General features: G+C 44.6%; 1 protein-coding gene across 1 annotated transcript in view; it reads left to right on the top strand.

The window, feature by feature from the left end:
* Positions 1 to 1,834: 1,834 nt before the first annotated feature.
* Positions 1,835 to 21,409, top strand: part of AP1S3 (adaptor related protein complex 1 subunit sigma 3) — a 57,300-nt gene continuing 37,725 nt past the window's right edge. The window contains exon 1 of the mRNA XM_032857340.1: positions 1,835 to 2,022. Coding sequence (XP_032713231.1) covers positions 2,020 to 2,022 — 3 coding nt within the window. The 5' untranslated portion in view covers positions 1,835 to 2,019. The remainder of the gene's footprint in view (positions 2,023 to 21,409) is intronic.

The raw sequence follows: 21,409 nt of genomic DNA, 5'->3' as shown, positions 1-21,409 counted from the left end.
CCCATCACAGCAAGACTGAAGGAAGGCAAAGGATAACAATAGTTTTTAAGTTAAACTCCCCTCATTTTCTAATCAAACATTCCCTAGCATGGGCCATCCTATAAGGGAATTGTATGTAACCGTCATGGCCAGAGCACTGAGATTTCTTTAGTTTCTAAGCACACCTTTAGTCCCCCAGCTGTTTGCACTAGGGAAAAAACCCTTAAAGCAGAGAGTGCCCTGGGTGCTTTCCATAGGCTTGGCAAGACAGGTGAGGCAGGGCTGGGCTCTGCCCTGAAGTTAGAAAGAAAAAGACACAAAGGTTAGGGTCGAATTGAGTAAAGTCGAAAGGCCAGAGATAGGGAGAAAACACACCCTGGGGTTACAATTAGAAGTTTAGAAAGCAGATCTGTGACTCCTCTGTCCAGAGGCAAACTCACCCCATTGACTGGGGTTTAATTGTTAAATAACCTCTTCAGAGCTCTCTGGAACATGCACCCTGGGGTGGAAGCCAACAGGAGGTGCGTAGCAACATACAAGTGAGCTTTTTGAGAACTTTGAGGCTGTCTATGGGGTCTGTAAGTGCACCTGATGCACTTAGATCAGGTGTAGGGAAGACCCTTCACTGCCTTCCGGCTCCGGCTCCAGCCACCACTTGGATCTCCTGTCACTTAGGTCTAGACAGAGAGGCCTGCTTTAGGGTCTTTTGAAAATGACAAATCTCTTTTCTTTTCCTTCTGAGCACCGGCTTCTCACCTTCAGGCCCTCCGTCACTGCCCCAGGCCCAGCCTTCCCTGCGCACCCCCACCCCAGCTCAATGAATGTGGCTTTCCCCGAGCCTATCCCAGCCACTTGCACTTAACCTCCTTATAATCTCTTCACCTACTTAATGCTCATCGTACTTTATAATTATTTCAAATTATTTTTATTTATTTATTATTTGTTGTCCCACAAGAGACTGTAAGCTTCGGAAGAAGGCCATCTTGTTTGTTCCCAAGCTGGACCCCCGTGAACTTGGCAGAGAGTGAGCGCTGATAAATGTGGCAGCGAGGCATGGATGGAAGGAGCATCCCTTGTTTTCCATCACTTCAGTTGGCCCACACCCCACAGAAATTACACAGTAAATCCTAGGGAGGACTTCCACCAATTTGGCTTCCAAGGACCACCCAGGCAAAGCCTTTTAACCTTTCCGCACGGATCTCTTCAGGTATGTAACCAAAGCAAAGGACTCTCCCAAAAGAACATCCGTATACACTCAAAACTCTGTTTACAACCTGGGGGTCTGGAGACTTCTACCGCCCCAGGTAAAAACTCCAGACTTAAGAAAAATGAAGTGGAGAAGGAGACTGGAGACTCGACGCCGCAAGTCTTAGGAGAGACATCTTATAAAACCGGGCCTGTAGAAAGCAATGTGTCCTTGGATTGCAGGATTAAAGGATATAAAGAAAGAAAGAAATCGGGGCAAGTAGTTGCTTCTAGCTCCGGATCTGCCAACCACTGCTTCTCTTTGCGGTTTAGGACCAGCCTGCCTCTGCCACTTTCCCTAAGTGTATTCGCAAGTGCCAGGGCAGATAAACGTTTCTCAAATACATGAATGACACATTTGCCGGGCAGAATCCGGAAAGCAGCCCCCTCGGGGCTTCCTGCTCAGCGCTTCCCAGTGCGGGGGTGCAGAGGCGCCCCGCAGGTGCCAGTGCACCTGCTGCCGCTTGCGGGGCCCCGGGCTGGGAGAGCCGCGGCGCGGGGCCGGGGGAGTGGGGGAGAGGAGGAGGGGGAGGAGGAAGTGGAGGAGGGAGGGGAGGAGAAAGCCGGGGAGGAGGGAGAGGAGGAGGAGGGAGAGGGGGTAGGAGGGAGAGGGGAGGAGCGCGGGGAGGAGTCTGCGAACTTTCCGTTCGAGGGCATTGTGGGAAGCAGCCATGGTCTGAGGCGGGCACCTCACCTGTCAGCCGCGCCCCGCTCCTGCGCTCGCCTCGCGCCCTCGTGATCACCGCGCTCGCCGCTCGCTGCTCGGCGGGCGGGGACGGCGGAGGCCCGGCCACCATGGTGAGTGACCCGGGAGCACGCGCCGGCGGGAGGCACCTGCGGCGACGGGGCCGGGGATGGGGGAAGCCGCGAACGGTTCCCAGTCCGCGCGCGCCTGCGGTCCAGCCGCGGGACGGGGCGGACGCGCGGGCCACCCGGACGCCTGCCGGGACTCCCGCGGCCACGAGCGCAGCTCCTTCATTCATTCTCTCGTTCGCTGAGCGCGTCGCGCGTGCGGGGCACGGGGCCAGGCTCCCGGCGTCGCAGGGGACCCGGCGGACCTGTGCTGGCGGGGGGCTTACATTCTCGGAGGAGGCTGTGGGTGCGCAGACGTGTCGTCTGCCGGGAATTAAAGGGTTCCTCTGCGGGGCGCCTGGGTGGCTCAGTGGGTTAAAGCCTCTGCCTTCGGCTCCAGTCATGATCCCAGGGTGCTGGGTCGAGCCCCACATCGGGCTCTCTGCTCGGCGGGGAGCCTGCTTCCTCCTCTCTCTCTGCCTCTCTGTCTACTTGTGATCTCTATCTATCAAATAAATAAATAAAATCTTAAAAAAAATAAAAATAAAGGGTACCTCTGCGAGTGAGCGCTCTGAAGTCTCCGCTACAACCGGATGGAGGGGTGGAGAGGCAACTCTAGAGGAGGTGGCGGGGAAGGCCTCTTTGGGGAGGTGACGTCTGAGCTGTTGGAGGTCGTGAAGGGGCCTTGCCCGTAGTGGGCGCGGACAGACCGAAGGCCCGAGAGAGAAGAAACCCTGGCTTGTACCAGGAAGATAGACGGAGGCCAGAGAGCCAGTTGAGGCAGGTCCTAGAAGACAAGTTTGAAGGAGTTTGGGTTTTATTCCCACGGAGTTGAGTCTTGGGAGAGTTTTAGCAAGATCACAGACCTCATTCCTTCTACACTGAAAAAAAAATGCTTCTGGCTGTTGGTGGAGAGTGAACTGGGGTGTGTGTGAGGAGGGGTGTCCATGTAGAAACAAGGAGACACAGGGAGAGGAGTTTTGGTGCTCCAGGTGAGAGATCCTGGCGAGCAGTTGAATGAAAACAGTAGCTTCCCACGCCTCTACCAATGCCTTCATTCTGCGGTTTGTGTTTTGGGAGTATGGGGGTCCCACTTCCCCAGGTGACTTCACTTCCCAAAAGAAAGCAGGAACAGAAGTGACCTGCACTCTGAGGGCTTGAGCCCCCACTTCAGGCAGGAGCGGGAGCGCCTGTGGGTTCAGAAATCGGTGGGGAAGGAGTTCAGTGGAGTGCTCAGCCCCTGGACAGGAGGGTCACAGATGCTGGTTCCTGGAGGAGGTCTGGTTGCACAGACTAGAGGTGCCTTGGTTGTTTGTTGAGGGTTCCTTGTAAGGACAGTGGGATGCAAAAAGAAGGCTGTAAATAATGGAGCAGCTCTGTTGGCTTGCTCTGGTTTCCCGAGGAACACAGTGACAGTGTGCCTAGCTCGCCCTTATCATTTGCCTAACGGAGGTCGAAATAAGGCCCTGGCATTTCTGAGTACCAAATGCTACTTCCACCCTGAGAGCAGGGGCAGAATCCTTGCTCTAGACAGTACTTGCTGTGGAGTTTTCTTTTTCCTTGCTGGTGTCATATAATCAGGTAATCAGAAATGTGTGAAGTTTCCCTAGCTTTTCCACCAGGCCTTGCCCGACAGAAATGTTCATGTTAGTATTGAGCACTTGATAGGCTGGGTGGGATGCTCAACCCTTCCCATTCACCGTCTCAGGCAATCCTTGAAGCAACCGGATAAAGGTAAGTATTATGCTCTTTGCCTTTTACCTGCTCTGACCTGTTTCAGCAGTGTGTCCTTGCACAGTCCCCTTGACCTCTCTGTGCCGGTTTGCTGATTTGCGAATTGGGGATAATAAGAAGGAGTACTGCAAGTGCAGTCTGGGGACCCTAAGGAGTCCCTAAAATTTTTCAGAAGTCCACAAGACCCAAGTATTTTCTTAATAGTTCATAATAGCACTATGATGTTATTTGCCCTTTTCATAGTCGTTCCCTATGTGACTCAATGTGGCGCTTGCTTGAGGCCAACATGCCCTGGGATAGTGTGACAGTGTGAAAGCAGAAGCAGCTCAGAGAACCCAGCTGCCTTTGATTGAGCCGCACATGAAGGAGATTTGAAAAACTGTGCCACTCTTCTCACAATTTTTTTTTTCTTTTTTCTTCTTTGGAGAATATTGTGACTGTCCATGAGAAAGTCATTTCTGTTAATGTGTAATACTACTTAAACATGAATTAGTAAATATCTAAAAAATTTTCCCATTTAAATGTATATTACAGTACGTACCAAAGGAAACAACCTACATAAATAAAAGGTCTTGGGGGCCATCTATTTTTAAGAGTGTAAAGGAGTCAGAGACAGGCTCTGTGAGTTAATGCAAGTGAATGAGTTTAGAGCAGCTTTGCCCGCTGTAAGAGCTCAGGGACTATGGCATCTTATCTGTTCTTCCTGCCACGAGGTAACCCCCTCTCCCCCAGCAGCTTTGGCCTTTCCTTGAGGGCCATTTGGTGACTCCTTGTTTCTCTCCTGCTCCATTCCTGACTGTTGCCAACTCTTACTCTAGGAAACTGGAAGATGGCTTACAGCATCCCTCCTGCTACCTCCCTAAGGAAATGGTTCTTCATTCCCTTGTGTGGGTGGTCCAGATTTCTAGCACAGAGACTTCATACCTCCTGAATCTTGGGACTGTGTTTGTATCTGGAGTATCTTGTTTGAATCAACTTTGTACTTCTGCACCCTGTCTTTGGTTTTGAAACCTCTGGCATAGAGAACAACATAGGGTTATTGTGTTTCAAGGAATCCCGTGGTTTCCGAGCCCAGTGTATTTAAACATCTTAGTGGGAAGAATTTACTATTGAATGGTTGACAATGTTGGTGGAAGAAGGAGGATTTTCTTTTATTTGTTTCTTTGTTCTGTTTTTCTGTAAAAAGGTAGCGGTAAGGATTTAGAGGGTGATGTTTAAAAAGCTGTGGGAACACCTTTAGTAAAAATGAAGTCAGTTTTGCTCTATCTAGTCTGTATGCTTCTGAAAATTTGAAGTGACTTTTTAAACCACATTGTCAACAAAATAGAGGAATTACCCGTTGAAAGAAGCTCAAGAGTTTTTTGAAATATGAATCATCTTGTGTTGCAGAGCCAGTTCTCATAATGGATGTTGTTTATCCAAAGTGATATTTGCTTACACTAAAAAAAGAAGAAAAAAATGGATTTTTTGGTGTGATTTTAAATCTTCCTTTCGAGAGAGAGAGAGAGAGCTTCCCGAGCTGAACTGTGAAGCCATTTCTTTATCAGAACTGTTGTTAGTTTGAAACAGCATGAAGGCACCCTTTCCCTAAATCAAGTAATTCAGAGATGCTCATGGTCATCCTCATCTCATTATATTATGTGGGGACAGGAAGGGTGAAGAGGAGTGCAGAGGCTGAGGGGGGAGAAGTCTTAACAAGAACCTGTATCCTGCTATGATCCCTCTCTCCCCACCTAGTGTATCAATTTAATTGTCCCACCTTAAGGGAATTGTAATAAGTGTGTAGTTATTTTGGTAGTTTAAGTTGTAGTTCGAGGGTGAAGTCATTTATTATAGTAATGAGTGCCTTCCTGCTCCGAGGCTTGGTTTGGGCTGCTGGCCAGAGGTGAGTGTGGCCAGAGGTGAGTAGAGGGGCTTGGGAATAGGGGAGGGAATTGCCCCTCTGTGGTATTCAGTTGTCTCCAGAGGGTAAACCACGACAGCCCTTCTCCAAGGTCTCCCAACATCAGTGAGACTTGTATTTACCCCTCGCAGGAACGTTACTTTTGAGTTCCCATTACTGGCTTCTGTGGTAAGTACCATCAATAGCTTGCGATTTCTCTATGGCATTTTACGAACAGCAGCTGGAAGGCAATGGTCAGCAGATTGTGTATTTCCCACAGGGCATTTTCAGTGTGTCCTTTTGGGTCCCATGAATGATTTCATTATTGACCAAAGTTAACCCTCCTCTTCACTCCACCCCCCAACACCAACAAAGAGAACTCCTTGAAGAGTCCCTAGAGATAAGCAGTTTTGGGTATCTCCATGACTCATTCCTTTGATGTTATTTTGTAGTTACAACGGCCAGAGGTTCTCCCAGTGGTCCAGGACTCCCCTGGGGTCACTTCTTTCCTGGGACCCTTACTTGCCTCTGAGAAAGTCTCCTTTCTGGCATATCTTGTTCTTCTCTAATGGAATTCTTTGTTTTCCCCAAAGTATCATAGCCATTGACCCAGGATAAACTCCCGTTGACTACCTGTATCCCCCAGATCCTGTGACGGGAGAGAATGTACACAGAAGCCAGATGCAAAGCCGCTTGAATCCTCTCAGGGCTGGACTTATCTGTCTCGCCGGCATCATGGCCAGCTGGAGAAAATGTGCTCATTATGTGGCTCCTGATAGCAGGATAAATTGTGAATTTTAACTATGAGAAAGGAGTGCTACAAATTATTTACAGTAGGAATGAAACACCATTGAATATTATGAGGAACCTGGCCTTTGAAAAAACTCTGACCGAGTCTCAAGTCTGAGAATCAGATCTGAAATGGCTGTCTTTAAGGAGTTTTTGAAAAGTGCCTGGGGGAAAAGAATACAAGCATTCTTTAGTCTCTCAGTGTGATGGGACATAGACCTACACTACGTTAGGTCAAGAAGGGCATTCAGGATTCCATAATTTAATGTCCTCGATGGATCTTTTCCAGGAGGACCTCAGAGCTGGTAAGAAATGGTGGGTGTGTGGATACTTAAATGCTATAGGAACTTCCTTTCCACACTGTGTCATTAAAGAGGGGAAACTGGGGCGCCTGGGTGGCTCAGTGGGTTAAAGCCTCTGCCTTCAGCTTGAGTCATGATCTCAGGGTCCTGGGATTGAGCCCAGCATCGGGCTTTCTGTTCAGCGGAGAGCCTGCTTCCTCTTCTCTCTCTGCCTGCCTCTCTGCCTACTTGTGATCTCTGTGTGTCAAATAAATAAATAAATAAATCTTTTTAAAAAATTACATAAATAAAGAGGGGAAACTGAGGCCATTGCTTGCAAGCTGCCGTGCTTCTGCTTTTTTTTTTTTTTTTTAAAGATTTTATTTATTTGTCAGAGAGACAGAGAGAGAGAACAAGAGCACAAACAGCAGGAGCAGCAGGGAGAGGAAGAAGCAGGCTCCCTGCTGAGCAGGGAACCCAGGACCCTGGGATCATGACCTGAGCTGAAGGCAGACGCTTAACTGATTGAGCGTCCTTCTTCTACTCATTCTTATAGAAAGGGAACAGCAAGGGATAAATGTGACATATACAGATCATCTTAGATTAAAAACTTCTCTACACAGATTCACGAATGCATTTGGGTCCAAGATGCAAAATTTTTGCAAACTTTAAAGATAAAAACCCAAGAAATATCTTGTTTATGGCTAACTGCTTAAGATTAGCACACTACATCTCACAAAAAAGTTGAACTGGTGTTCTAAGGCAAGGGTCAGAAAAATTTTTCTGTAAAGGGCTGGGTTGGAAGTATTTTAGGCTTTGTTGGTACTGTAGTCTCTGGCATTGTCACTTAACTCTTCTCTTACAGAGTGAAAGCAATCATGGATAAGATGCGAATGGGTGTGGCTATGTTTTAATAAAACTTTATTTATAAAAACAGGTGGAGGGCCAGAACTGGGCCGTAGGCTATGGTTTACTGACCTGTGTTCTAAGGTAACTTCCATTACTTCACTGTATATTTGACAAATGAATTGGATACCTGCCCTATGACAGGCAGTGCTTCGGGTAGGACTGGCTTTATCATTTGTGGCACCTGATAGAAAATGAAAATGTGGGGTCCCTTGTTCAAAATTATTAAGAATTTCCAGATGACTGCAGAGCATTAAACCAAGTCTAGGATCCTTCTGAACTCAGGGCTCCGGGTAAGGACCCTGTCTGTGTTCATGGAAACTAGCCCTGGGTCTAGGCCCCAGAGGTTGCATTAAATAAACCGGAAGCTCATGCTTTCCCAGAGCCCATGTTCTTGGTGGGAAGTTCTCTGAACTTTCTAAATATTTTGTATCAATTACACAGAAGAAGCTATGATAAGGCATTGGAAAATCATCATCTCTTTTTTACTCCATGGAAGTTGCGGACATTTCTGACGTGGGCAATGTAGGGACCAGTCGGGGCATGTGGAATTAGGAGCTGTCCTGGCCTTGGTGGCTATGTTAGGCTCTGCCATTTCAACCCTGTGTGGCCTAAGGAGGAGGGTCCCTTCATCCAGCCACCTCAGCTGGTTCTTGGTCACTTCCTGAACCAGTTCTGGCTGGACAGAGTTCAGGATTCATACCTTTCTCCCAGGCATTGCCTTTGTCCATGTCTCTGTGGAGTCTTGGGTGCCGGACGTCATGGCTTCTCTAGCCCCTCCCTGGTCGGCCCTAAAAATCTGGGTGTGGTATTATTTGTCAACATAAATCCTGTACATTAGCTCTTGTATAAAATAAGGCAGATATGCCCATATAGAAACTGGGAACTTCTAGCAGGGTATACAAGAAACAGTGATTCTTTCTGAGAAGGTCTCGAAACACCTAGTGTGATAAAGTTTCACTCTTTATTGTATGCTCTATTTGGCCATTCGGTTTCCTCTGTTGGAAGGTCAATCTTCTAAATTATGTGAAAAATGACTTTTAAAAATTTTGTCATTTATATTACTTCTCCAGCAAAACTTTATTTTGTTTTCCCCTATTTATGTAACTTTTTAAGGTTGGATGTGTCTGGAATTTGGATGGAAACAGAAGTTTCCTGAAAATATGCGTGCGTGCGCGCACACACACACACACACACACACACATATACACAGAGGCTTTCTCTAACTTGGGCTCTTGGCCAGATGTCTGAGATTTCTGTTTGTACCTTGCTTTCATGTAAGAATCGAGAATAGCTGAGGGGGCAAAAATCTAATTCATCTCTCTCACTTCAGTGACTCTCAAAACTTATGCTAACAATGTTGAATGTTTCTGGTTGCTTCATAGGACTAAACCATTAAAGTACAGAGATGGCTGTCAGATCACCTGGGGTCGGCCTCTCTGCATTCAATAGAGAGCCAAACATTCCAGCGGAGATTAAGAAGTCATGTCTCTGAAAAAGCCCAGAGGCCCCATCAAATTGGTATCAGATTCTGATTATCACTGAATTATTCTTTTTTTTTAAAAATAAAGATTTATTTATTTATTTATTTGACAGACAGAGATTACAAGTAGGCAGAGAGGCAGGCAGAGAGAGAGGAGGAAGCAGGCTCTCCGCTGAACAGAGAGCCCGATGCGGGGCTGGATCCCAGGACCCTGGGATCATGACCCAAGCTGAAGGCAGAGGCTTTAACTCACTGAGCCACCCAGGCTCCCCTATCACTGAATTATTCTGCCCCCGATTTCAGTGTCTGCTGCACACCCCCAGCTTCTCTTGCCTTCTTTAAAAAAAAAGAAAAAGAAAAAAAAGGTATTAACTTTTTGTTAGGCAGGTGAAACTAGAAAAGACTTGAAAAAATGTTGACTTTTAAGAGAAGTGTCAGAATTTCATCGGGGGACAGGACATGCTGTTGGAAGACACATCTCTGTTGTGTAAATATTTAGCTACTCCTTCCCCGTGGAAGTGACACGCAGGGCGTTTTGCCCAGCTTTTTCCCCCCGTCTGCAGTCACTTGGAGAGGCCGGTGTCAGATGTCAGGGCAATGTGTCCAGGAAGAGAATGAGATGAGGCAGACAGCCTAAGGCCCTGCGTGTAAGCTCTGTGATCTTGAACACTCTGCTTATCCCTCGCACACTGGGCCCACTTCCTCAATTTACCTGAAGATCGAACAAGATAATTCAGTCCAAACCCTTTGCGTGAGTCCTGGCACCTAGAATGCATTCCATCAATGTTAGCAAGGCTATTTTTAAGAGAAACAGGAAAAAAAAGTTTAAAAACAATTCATAAGTTGTTTTTTTTTTTTTTTCCCCTCTCCCTAGGAAACCTAGCTGAACCAATGAACTAAAGGAACAAAATATCATAGACTGTAAACACTGGGGAGGTGGGAGAAGGTAAGGGTTATTGTAAGATCAGTTTTCCCAGTGGGATTCAATTACCCGGCGTAGGTCTGGGACATTTTTCTTTTATTTCTTAGACAAGTACTTTCAGTTTCTTTACTAAGAAGCCAGGTCCTCAATTCTAGGTGCGGGGTGCATGAGTCCTTCCTTTCAAAGTTTATTCAGTCTCATGACTTCCGTACTTTAAGGATTCAGATAATCTACATCAACTGTCTTGGTAAAAAACTAAGAGGGAAGGGGAGACTTGACTGTATATACAGCAAGGCAGATCTGTCTCTCATATTGAACCTGAACTTTGAAAGAGGTTGACAGATATGCCATCTCCCTCCTCCTAACAAATTTTGTTCAGGCTGTAGACATCGTTGTCAAGGTATAAAGGCCCTGGGGACAGATTTTTAATGAGTGCTAGCTAGGTAGGCTGCTGTAGGAAAATAATGAAAGTTCTTAATCAACATTTAAGTGGTCATTACCATGCAGGGTGCTGAGGTTTGTATACTAAGCATAGCCTCTCAAACCAAGTTTGTTCTGATCATAAAAAAATTCGCATTAAGAAAGATCAAATAAGCATCACTATGAAATACGAATAGGGTCCCAAGATATTAATGTTTCATTCGACTTCAAAGTCGTAGTGAAAGTTGCCTGGAATGTTTGCTATTTCCAGTATCTTTTTGCTCCTTAAATGATTTGAAACAGAACCGAAAGCCAGTCTGCCTCTCAGAAGACTCCAGGAAGAAAACCTAGTGAGAGGCGTATTTACTATGAGACAAAAGTTAAATGATTAACAGGTATTGTTGGTATATTCCCACTTGATTACTCTGTCCAGAGGAAGTGATAAATGAAGAAATAATATGTGAATCACTTTTCAGGGGTTTTTTCTTTTTTTCCTCACTTGCTTTCCTCTTTGAGTTTTTTTTTTTTTTTTTTTAAAATTTTTTTTTTTTTTTTTGACAAACAGGGGTCAAAAGAAGAAAAAAAGCTGGGCCGGGGGGGGGGGAGGTGGGGGCATGGGGTGGAGAAGCAGGCTCTCCGTGGAGCGGAGAGCCCGATGTGGGGCTCAATCCTAGGACTCTGGGATCATGACCTGAGCCAAAGGCAGAGGCTTAACCCACTGAGCCACTGAGGCACCCCTCCTCTTTGAGTTCTTAATTGGGGAGGTTATTAGAAAAGCAAAACCCACAGGTATAAGATCTGTTCCTTGATTACAAGAAACTCGTGTCGTTGGGAAGACATTTGTGACATGCGTAGCAAATCTAGATGAGTGCGGGAGTGGATAATTAAGCACGAAAGTGTGTCGTTCAGATTATATAATTGCTGCAGGAATTCCATGGAGCAGGACTTGGGAGGGGCTGGTGGGAGAGGGAGAGGCTCGGGACTGAGTCCAGAAGGGCAGGGCGATCCCACCCTCAGCTTTTCAGAGGAGAGCGTACTGTGCGGGTGCTGGATGTGTGTGTCAGTGGAAGCGGTTAATAAGCAGACTGTAAAGACAGGCAGTTAAAAGGAAATGCAAATCCTGGAGGAGAGCCTGGTGTCTCACTGACACCCCTGGTCAACCCCACTAGCACAGGATTCATCTGGTATTATCGGGGAATGAGACTTTCTCACGGGTGGATTTTCCAGATAGCTCAAAAGGACAAAGTTGTTTTTTTTTTTTTTTTTAATTTTAGAGGTAAGAAAGATATTAATACCCTCCTCAAGCTTTGGGAAAATGGATCCAAAGTGCTTGAGGCTTGTTCAAAGTCAGGAGCAGCCTCACTTGACTCCTTCACTGCACTGCTTGGTTTTGGAGATGAGTTGCCTTTTTACCAGCCAAGGTACAGTGTTACTGAAATTGCAGGTGTGTTTAAGAGTGTGTGTGTGTGTGTGTGTGTGTGTGTGTGTGTGGTCTCCCAAGTGGGTTAGTTCCCTTGTGTGTCTCTAAAATACCATCTGGTGTTCTGCCTACCCTGCAGGTCTGTCTCCAGACTCTCTTCTACCACTTTCATATAGTTTTGAGAAGAGAAGAAAAGGTCATTTTAATAGTAGCATCAGAGACATCACCGGAAAGATAGAAGAGCCTAACACTTGGAAGGATGGCTGCCCTGGAACTAAGGGTCTCGGGCTGTCACCCAGCCCTGCTCATTGCTGTTACCTTCACCACTCCCCTCCCTCCCTGGGCCTGTTCTTGCTGTGCCAGGAAGCAGCTTGCGCAGATCTGAGGCATAGTCTCTTAAAAATCCTTTCTGCTCTCACAGTCTGTGATGAGCCACAAGAAGATCCTCTGTCTCTCCGACCCTAACACACACTGTGTTCCGAATGGGTCAGAATCAGAGGCAGGGCTGGCCTGATGCTCAGTTGCTGACCCGCGTGTCCTTGTGTTGCTGCCGATGAGGTTTGGGCTTGTCCTCCCCGCAGCGTGCAGGTGGAGCTCTCGAGCTCTCATGGCTGCAGCTGGCCCCGAAGGAACGATGACCCCACCAACTCGGAGCGCACATAACTAGTTAGTGAGTCACTGCGCTGCTCACACGTCTGTTTGTTGACAGAGTCTAGGCACGGTCGTAGGTGCAGTTTTGGCCTCAGTCAGGTCAAGTGTAAAGGAAGCACAGCATTATTGTTTTGCTTTAGGTTAAAATTACCAAATACCTACTGTGGTCTAAACCCAGACGTGGAGATGATGAAGGAGCTATAAAGGAAACAGAACTGATAATGCTTCTGACCCAATGGTGGGGGGCGTGGGGGGGGAACATGTAAGTAGAGCAGCTTGTATGCTACCGTAAACTGTGGCTTTCTTCAAAGAATGTTGAAAATGAAGCTGTGGTCCGCAGGGGCTAGGGTTCATAGGGAAGTGGAGAGACATCTGGACAGGAGTCCTGAAAGCATGTTACAGACCTGCTTTGGGGAAGAGCCTATTTCAGACATGGGCAGGGAGGAGGGGCAAGATGGTGAGGCCGGTCTGGGCAGGAGGTGCTTCAGGGCGGGAAGCCCCCTGGCATGGGTGCGTGGGGGAACGAGTTTGGAAAACACAAAACACACACAATCACTCACACACACAATCACACACACACACACACACACACACACTTCTCCAAAACACCCAGATATCTAGTGCAGAAGAAAAAGTGGAGTACTTCGGTGGAGGGTGTTGAAAGACAGGAGATTTTCTCCATGTCATTCATCTGGAGGACCATCCAGGAAGGTCGGGCTTTTTTTCTCTTCTGTTCAGGACCATCGTTTCATAGATGTGGATGATGAGCAGTGTGACAGGCCCTTCTTGGGACAAGTGCCTAAACTAAATCCTTGTCCCTCTGTCGTATTTTTGGATGGTGGAGGGTAGTATGTACACAGACAGATGCTATTGATTTGAGGTGTTAAAATGAAATGTAAAGTTTTGTGTTCATCTTCTTTGTCTTAGGTAAGTTGAACAACTATACCCATTTCTCAGAAGAACTTGAGCCTATCTTTGTCTATGATAATTTTACTTAATTTTATTTTTTTAAAGATTTTACTTATTTATTTGTCAGATTGACAGAGAGCAGAAGCAGGGGGACCGGCAGGCGGAGGGAGAAGCAGGCACCCCGCTGTGCAGGGAGCCCCACTATGTGGGGTTCGATCCTAGGACCCTGGGATCATGACCTGAGCCGAAGGCAGATGCTTAATCCACTGAGCCACCCAGGCGTCCTGCCTATGATCATTTTAAAACAAAATTCAGGCAGTAAATATTTATTGAGCGGCTATATGTCAATGCCTATTAAAATTCAAACATTACACTTACTTAAAAATAAAACATTTTGAAGCATGCAGGACTGAATGTGAAGGCTTCACCTTTGGCGCCTTGTCTAGAGCTGCGAGAGAAATAACTTTTGTTCTGAGAAAAGAGTTGTTCAAAGTGACCTTCTTTGAAATAATGGGCTTTTCTGATTAAGTGATGTTTATCCATATTTATGAGTAAAGTCAATATCAAAAGTGTCTTTTAAATCATGATAGAAAGTAATTTTTGGAGCAACTAGCTTAGCAAACATTATCCCAATAAGATTTGCATTGGTGCTATCTCCGCCCCATGTAAATCAGTTTCAGGGTCAAAATGCTGAGATTTTAAAGACCATACTAAATCTTGCTAACAGTGACATTAAGACTTTTTAGAGCAGCTCTTTCTGCCCACAGGTTCTGTCCCCATTCTTTAATAAGCCACCATTTTGCACCAAAAAAAAAAAAGACTTTTTAATAAAACCAGCCTTTAAATCTAATTTTCCCGAGTTCCTTCTTATACCCAGTGAATATAACTACATTTTATCAGTAAGAGTTCAAAGAACAGAATAGCTTTTCAATAATCATTGTATTTTTAGCAAATATCTACAACCTGAATGCTTCTATGACATACTTCCAATTTAGAATTATATTCTATAGTAGAGTCTTGACTGTGGGAGCTAAAATTTTTAGACCTTGAGCAAAAGTGACCCCAAAAAGCTGTGAAGTTCTTTTTTATTAGCTGCAAAATAAGACATTCATGAACAGAGTAGGACTTCCTTTTCTTTTTTCTCCCCAGTTTTATTGAGATAGAACTGACCGATGAATCTTGGGGTGGTATCTTTTTATAACATCATTGAAAGATTTATGATTAAATATCAATTTGACTGCCAACTCACACATTTATGGGTGCCAATGACTTCATCACTTCTTCTATAGCTACACACTGCTAAAATTAGATTTGATTTCTGGATTTTAAAATAACAAGTTAAGATGTTGTGCAAGGGAAAGAAGTGAGAAAATAGAGTGTGCTTTTCTAACATTGCCAGTTTCTCTACTGGGTGATGTAAAGAATTGTTATTTCCAGCAAAAGTGATCCCAAAACATCTGTTGTATTCTCCCTTAAAAAAACAAACAAAAAACAAACAGCCCCCCCCCCAAAAAAAACTTCATGCTGTTTGGGAGATCTTATAAAAGAAAAACAGTTGTTCAAATTGAAGATGTTAAGCCCATCTCCAGTCCTGTAGACACATGGTGGACTGCGATGACCACCCCCCCTCCCACCTGAATGCAATGCCTAGACCTATTTCTTGATGACTCCAGGAAAGTCTTTTAAATGTCAGAAACATAATGTCTTTTATCTTCAATATAATACATCACCTAAGCGTGTGGATTCAACAGTATAATATGTGTAAATGTGCCCCAAACCGTACCTGCCATGCAATGGGTCATTTTTATTGATAAGTATAATTGTCATGTGAAATACTGTGTTCAACTGTGGTCAACAGACTGGAGTCTTCCTGAAGGAAGGGGTCCCTGAGAAGTTATAGAGGCCAGACAGGGCACCTTTTCTCCTGGAGCTGTGTTCACAAATTCTTCCAAATTGTCCTTTTTTCCAAGGACTCTGAGCAGACCACTGCTGCTAACACAGCTGTCGTCAGACAAGCTACTGTTGAGTAGATCCTGAAGCCTTCTTCTGGTTGTCGTTCCTGCGGTGGAATGACCACACCATGGTTGATTGGACTGTGTCTTCTGTAGAGAGCTAATCTAGCTAATCTATTTTATTCTAATTGTCAGGTTATGAGGATTACCTGTAGTCTTCTATTGAACGGTGTCATGGATGGTAGTTTTTTGCATCTATTTAACACAGACTAGGAAGGCTGGGGAGCCGTAACTAGTGGTCTCATGTATGCTGTGCACATTCAAAGACTGCCTCGGGTTGGTAGGAAGGATTGATATGTGGATGGTGGCAAGACCTCAGGCTTTAGAGCCAAAGGTATCTGTGTTGGAATCCCTCTCTGCCAATGACTACCTTTGAGCTTAGTCACTGACATGGGTATTCCAGGACATCTGTCCGGGGCCTCGTATCAACATTCACTATCTGTTTCCTGCTGGTAGTTATCGTGATTGTGATGGCTTGTGGCTACTCACACTTCCTGCTTCTCTTAGCAACGCAGCATGTCCATGGCCTGGAGCCTTGACTTTGCTCAGAAAGAGGCCCTGTGATCTCTTGATTTACTTTTGACAAGTGACCAACTGAAGTGGTTGTTTTCACATGTTTGGAGATGAAAGGAATCATCATCCACTCTTTGTCATAGAGGCTTATCATCATGTTCTTTGTTCTGCTCCCTCTAGTTCAGAGCCTGCAGCCTAGGAACAGAGACCAAACCCATCAGAATTGAGTTTAATAAAGAGGCAAAATGACAAAATGACAAAAATAACCTGTGTTACATCCCATTCTTCATTAGCCAATTAACCTACGATGATAAAGTTCTGTCTGGTAGGATAGTGTTCTGTGGAATGCAGAGTAATGCGCACGTAAGAATGGTTAATGGGCTTGAATTCGTTGCTGTGGAATTAAAACCTTTCTAGATTTCTTCGGAAGCTTGGACCCATTGCTTTAGTTTTTCTGACAAGGTCCACATGTGAAGTTGGTTTACAAATCTGTGCATCATTCATTTGAGGTTAGTTAGTACCAAGGTCTGAAGTTGGTTCATAAACCTTTAAGGAAAATGATTGTTATCTGAAGGTTAAATCAGAACCTAAAAGAATTGTTACTTGGGTCTGTCTGGAATTAATTAACCCAGTCTCTCAGCTTTCTCTGGATCGAATCCAAAAATCAACCCTGGACAGTTTCTCCCAGACTTACCTCCTCCAGATTCTTCCTCCCAAAGAATGTGTATCCTACACGAGCCCTTGACTAAAAGTTACCATGCAAGAAGCATCAAAGACTGTCCTTAGTTTTATAGCAGAAGATATTCAGACGTTTTCCAGCGTGGTTTATAGAACATTTATAGAAGCAATGGTATTGTTTTGCTACCTCTATGAAGTCCTGTTGGTAAAATGAATTAAAAGTCCAAGTCAAAAATTAAACCACGTTCATTTAAAATAAAGTTGGGTCTCTGTTATTATTGTCAGCCTGAAATCTCTTGTACAGTCTTAGAATTCTTGCTGTAGTTTTTAGTTTAATGTGCAAGCCTCATTTTGATTGAAGTACAAACGAGAGTTTCTGTATTTGAAGCATGAGCCTGTTTTGCAAATGGCGAATGTTCCCACGATCAGTGAAAATTTTGTTCTTGAAGTTTGTTAGGGTCTTTGGAAAATTAGTCCTGGCCACATGCCCCTGGAATGGTGACCACGAATGGTTTAAATGTTACTTTCAAATACTTTTGGTTTCAGAATTTTGTGATGTCTGAGAAGCAGAAAGACCAACCCTTTGTCATTTTGCCTCTTTATTAAACTCAATTCTGATGGGTGTGGTCTCTGTTCCTAGGCTGCAGGCTCTAAACTAGACAGAGCAAAACAAAGAACAAAAGGCAGAGAATAACCATTTCCCATTGTTAAGAGAGTGGAGTGTGAGATACTCAATGATGCCAGCTATGCCCACTGCAGCCTCTTCTCTCTGGTTTTGCTCAAACTTACTTAGCATGTTCTTCCTCCTAGTGAGAGTCACAAGGGGACAGGGGTAGGGGTTCGAAACCCAGGCCACTTCCATATTCTGAAGCCACTGGCATGTGGAAAAAAAAACAAAGTGGCTAAGCCAGGCTATAAATATTGTGGCAGTTTTTCAAGCCTTATGCTTAACAAGTGAATGCATGTAGCATACATAAAATATCGTGCACTTTCATTTTCCCTTTTGCAAAATGTTTCGTAAAATGTTTTAAAACACGTATTGATGCACTGTGTCGGCCAGGAGTTTAGTCTGCAAATGGGCACAAGCTTCTATCCCGTATGAAGAACGTCTCTGTCTTTTGGCCTCCCTGGGGCTTCCCTGTGACCTCCTGAATAAATACACAATTCTAAGTTGGAGATCCTTTGTGGATGTCAGGCTGGCCCCTTCCTTCTTACCTCTTGCACTCAGAGGAGTACCTCTGCTTCTGAGGATGACTTGTCTGGCATTACTAGAGGTCAGAATGGCATAGCATACATGAGGCAATAGTGGAAGAAAAGAAAAGGCCATTTTGTCATTGGCTATATGACCAGTTTTGATTCCAGTTTACTTGTTTTTGTGACTTTATGGCACAATCCTGGCTTTACCGCCCCCCACCCAGCTCTTTGAACAATGAGACAATAGTGTTCAAGCAAGGCTCCTTGGAGATCCCCGAAAACCCCCAACGTTTCTAACCAGAGCTGCTCAGATCTCACTTTTGACTCTTTGTCACTGGCTTTTGTTTAGATATAGACTTCATGTTTCACAAAAACTCAAAAAGCAAAAAGCTTCAAACTTGAAAACCACTTCTCTAAGGGCAAAGGGTAGAAGAGAACCATGTTTTATTGCGCTTGCCTTATTCCAGGAAAGCAATGGCTCTCATATCTTGGGCGGGCGGGGCCAGGGAGGGGAGACTTTGGTCAGAAAAACTTTGTGTGGGGCACCTGGGTGGCTCGGTGGGTTAAGCCTCTGCCTTTGGCTTGGGTCATGGTCTCGGGGTCCTAGGATCAAGCCCCGAATCGGGCTCTCTGCTTAGCTTCTCCTTCTCTCTCTCTCTGCCTGCCTCTCTGCCTACTTGTGATCTATCTCTGTCAAATAAATGGTAAATAAAATCTTAAAAAAAAAAAGAAAAACTTTGTGTTTTCCTAGAATATTTGGTTTCTGAGAAGTATGAAAAATTGCTTTATGACTGTCCATCTAAGAAGCACTCTCTGCATCCCATCATTTGAAAGAATCTGTGGTTATTGTTGCCTTGTGCGATAGGTATCTAGTGTCAGGCGGTTGGGGCTGAAAGGAACTGTGGAAATCATTTCAGGTCCAGCACCCCAGAGATGCCGGTCAGGTTGCCAAGTCACATGGAACTGGTTCTTGGTAAAATCCGGGACTGGAACCACAATCGATGCAGCTAGGCTGTGTTGTTTTTCCTAAGGCTATTATTTTGCTGACTCAGTTAGTAAATAGGTACAGAATAATCAAGGCTTAAACTACTCACAGGGCACCTAAAAACACCAAATCACTGGGGAACCTGGGTGGCTTATTCTGTTAAGAGTCTGCCTTCAGCTCAGGTCATGATCCCAGGGTCCTGGGATCAAGCCCTGAGTTGGGCTCTCTGCTCCTTGGGGAGTCTGCTGCTTCCTCTTCCTCTGTCCGCCCCCCATCTTGTGCATGCTATCTCTCTGTCAGATAAATAAATAAAATCTTAAAAAAAAAGCCCCTACCAAATCACATATTATAATTTCTACAGCTTATGTCTAAGAGGCCCCAAGGCATAAACACAACTCCCACGTTCCAAATAATCTTCAAACCAGAATGCCCCCAGCATCTACAGTTGTGTATAGATGAAATTGTTAAAAATGGAGCCAAACAACTCAATGAAAAAATGGACAAAGGCCTTGACTAGACATTTCTCCAAAGAAGATATCAAAATGACCAACATGCACCTGAAGCTCAGCATCACGATTCATTAGGGAAGTGTAAATCAGGATGGTCATGAGATAGCACTTCACAGCCATTAGAATGGCTACTATTTAAAAAACCCGGAAAATAACAGGTGTTGGTGAAGATGTGGAGAAGTTGGAATTCTTAGGTTTGAAATGAAATGGTGGGAATAGAAAATGATGCGGCTGCTATGGAAAATGGTATGGTGTTTCCTTAAAAAATTAAACAGAGAATAACCATATGATCCAGCAATGTCACTGCTGGGCATGTACTCAAAAGAATTGAAAGCAGGGACTTGAAAAGATTGTGGGGGCACCTGGGTGGCTCAGTCTGTTAAGCATCTGCCTTCAGCCCTGGTCATGATCTCAGGGTCCTGGGATAGAGTCCTGTATCAGGCTCCCTGCTCACTGGGGAGTCTGCTTCTCCTTCTTCATCTGCCCCTCTCCCGCGTGTGCTCTTTCTCTCTCTCAAATAAATAAATCAAATCTTTTAAAAAGAAAAGATTTGTGCACCCATGTTTGTAACAGCATGATTCACCAAAAAGTGGGAGCAACCCAAATGTCCACTGATGGATGAATGAATAAAATGTGCGATATATACCTACAATGGAATATTATTGAGACTTAGAGAGGAAGTAAATTCTGACACAGGCTATAACATGGGTGAACCTTGAAGACATTATGCTAAGTGAAATAAGCCAGTCACAAAGGACAAATGCTGTGTAATTTCACTTATATGACATATCTAGAGTATCAAATTATAGAGACAGAAAGTAGAATGGTAGTTGCTAGGGGCTGGGGGGAGGGAAGGAGGAGTGGGAAACTGTTGTTCACTTCAGTGGGGGACAGAGTTTCAGTTTGGGGAAATGAAGTTCTGGAGATGGATGGTGGTGATGATTGCGCAACGTTACGATGTATTTAACGCCACGGAACTATACATTTCAAAATGGTTAAAATGACAAATTTTATGTTATGTATATTTTACTACAATAAAAAATCTTAAATCCTTAAAAATGGAGCCAAACTTTAAACCATAATAAAATGATAAGGCACTTCTTAAAAGAATATTGCAGTGAATGGACCAGTAAGAGAGGAATCTTTAATGGTCTATTAAAAATAATGGCTGTCTAGTTTATTGGGAATTTTCTATCCATCACACAGTATTTGTTGAGCCTTTTCCGGATAGTATTTCTTTGGTAAGTGGGACAGCATACCTTTGCATTTAGATAAGTAGACATTACTTCATGTGTTATTTCAAGAAAGGAAATAACAATGCTTCTGTGGGCCAGCTGCAAACTTTATAGTAGTGTATTTCAAAAAACTACAAAAGAAAGAAGGGGGTCAGGTATCATTTATTTCCCCTCTGTCACGTATTAAGCCACTTAGTCTAAATTTTCACCAGCCCAGCAGCATTTTGCTTTGGTCAAAAGACAGCTGTAACCTGGAATTTAAAATAAACACATATGCGTGTGTGTGCATGCGTGACACACATGAAAACAGTGTTTGAGGTCAGGAACACATGACAACCGTGTCTGAGGTCAGGTTCCCCAGGCAGTCATCCTGACTCAACTGCTTACCACTGATACAGCTGTGGGCAGTGCCTTCTCTTCTGGAACTGAGTTTCTGTTAGATTGTATCTGGTAGTCCTATCCAGCTTTAGCATTTTGTGAGCTCTCTGGTCATACACTGGGATTTTTAGTGCATATACAGATTTTAAAACACCTCACTCTTGGCTCTCAGTCCATCTAGCTCTTTTCTCGTTTCTCAATCAAAAAAATCCTTAAAGACTGCTTTTGAAGAAAAAGTAAGAGACCCAGTAGACTCAGTAAATAGCCCAGACTTGAGAAGAGCCATGGACAAAGATGTCAGAGCGTCTTGATATTAGATGGTGTTCTGTTAGGTCATTCTCAGTTCTGTAACAAAAGAAAACCACCATCAAGCTCCCTTGATACTGGTGCTGATGGAATCTGTTATCACCTCCCTCTGAAGTCAGCAGGTGGGCACTGCCACTCCTCTGCCATTGGAGCAGTACCTAGAAAAGCACGAGAACATGAAGGGAC

Source organism: Lontra canadensis, unplaced genomic scaffold, assembly GCF_010015895.1.
Source record: "Lontra canadensis isolate GAN:19392208 unplaced genomic scaffold, GSC_riverotter_1.0 scaffold13, whole genome shotgun sequence".
NCBI lineage: Eukaryota > Metazoa > Chordata > Mammalia > Carnivora > Mustelidae > Lontra > Lontra canadensis.
The sequence above is the reverse complement of the archived record's forward strand: the minus strand, read 5'-3'. Positions and strand labels throughout refer to the sequence as shown.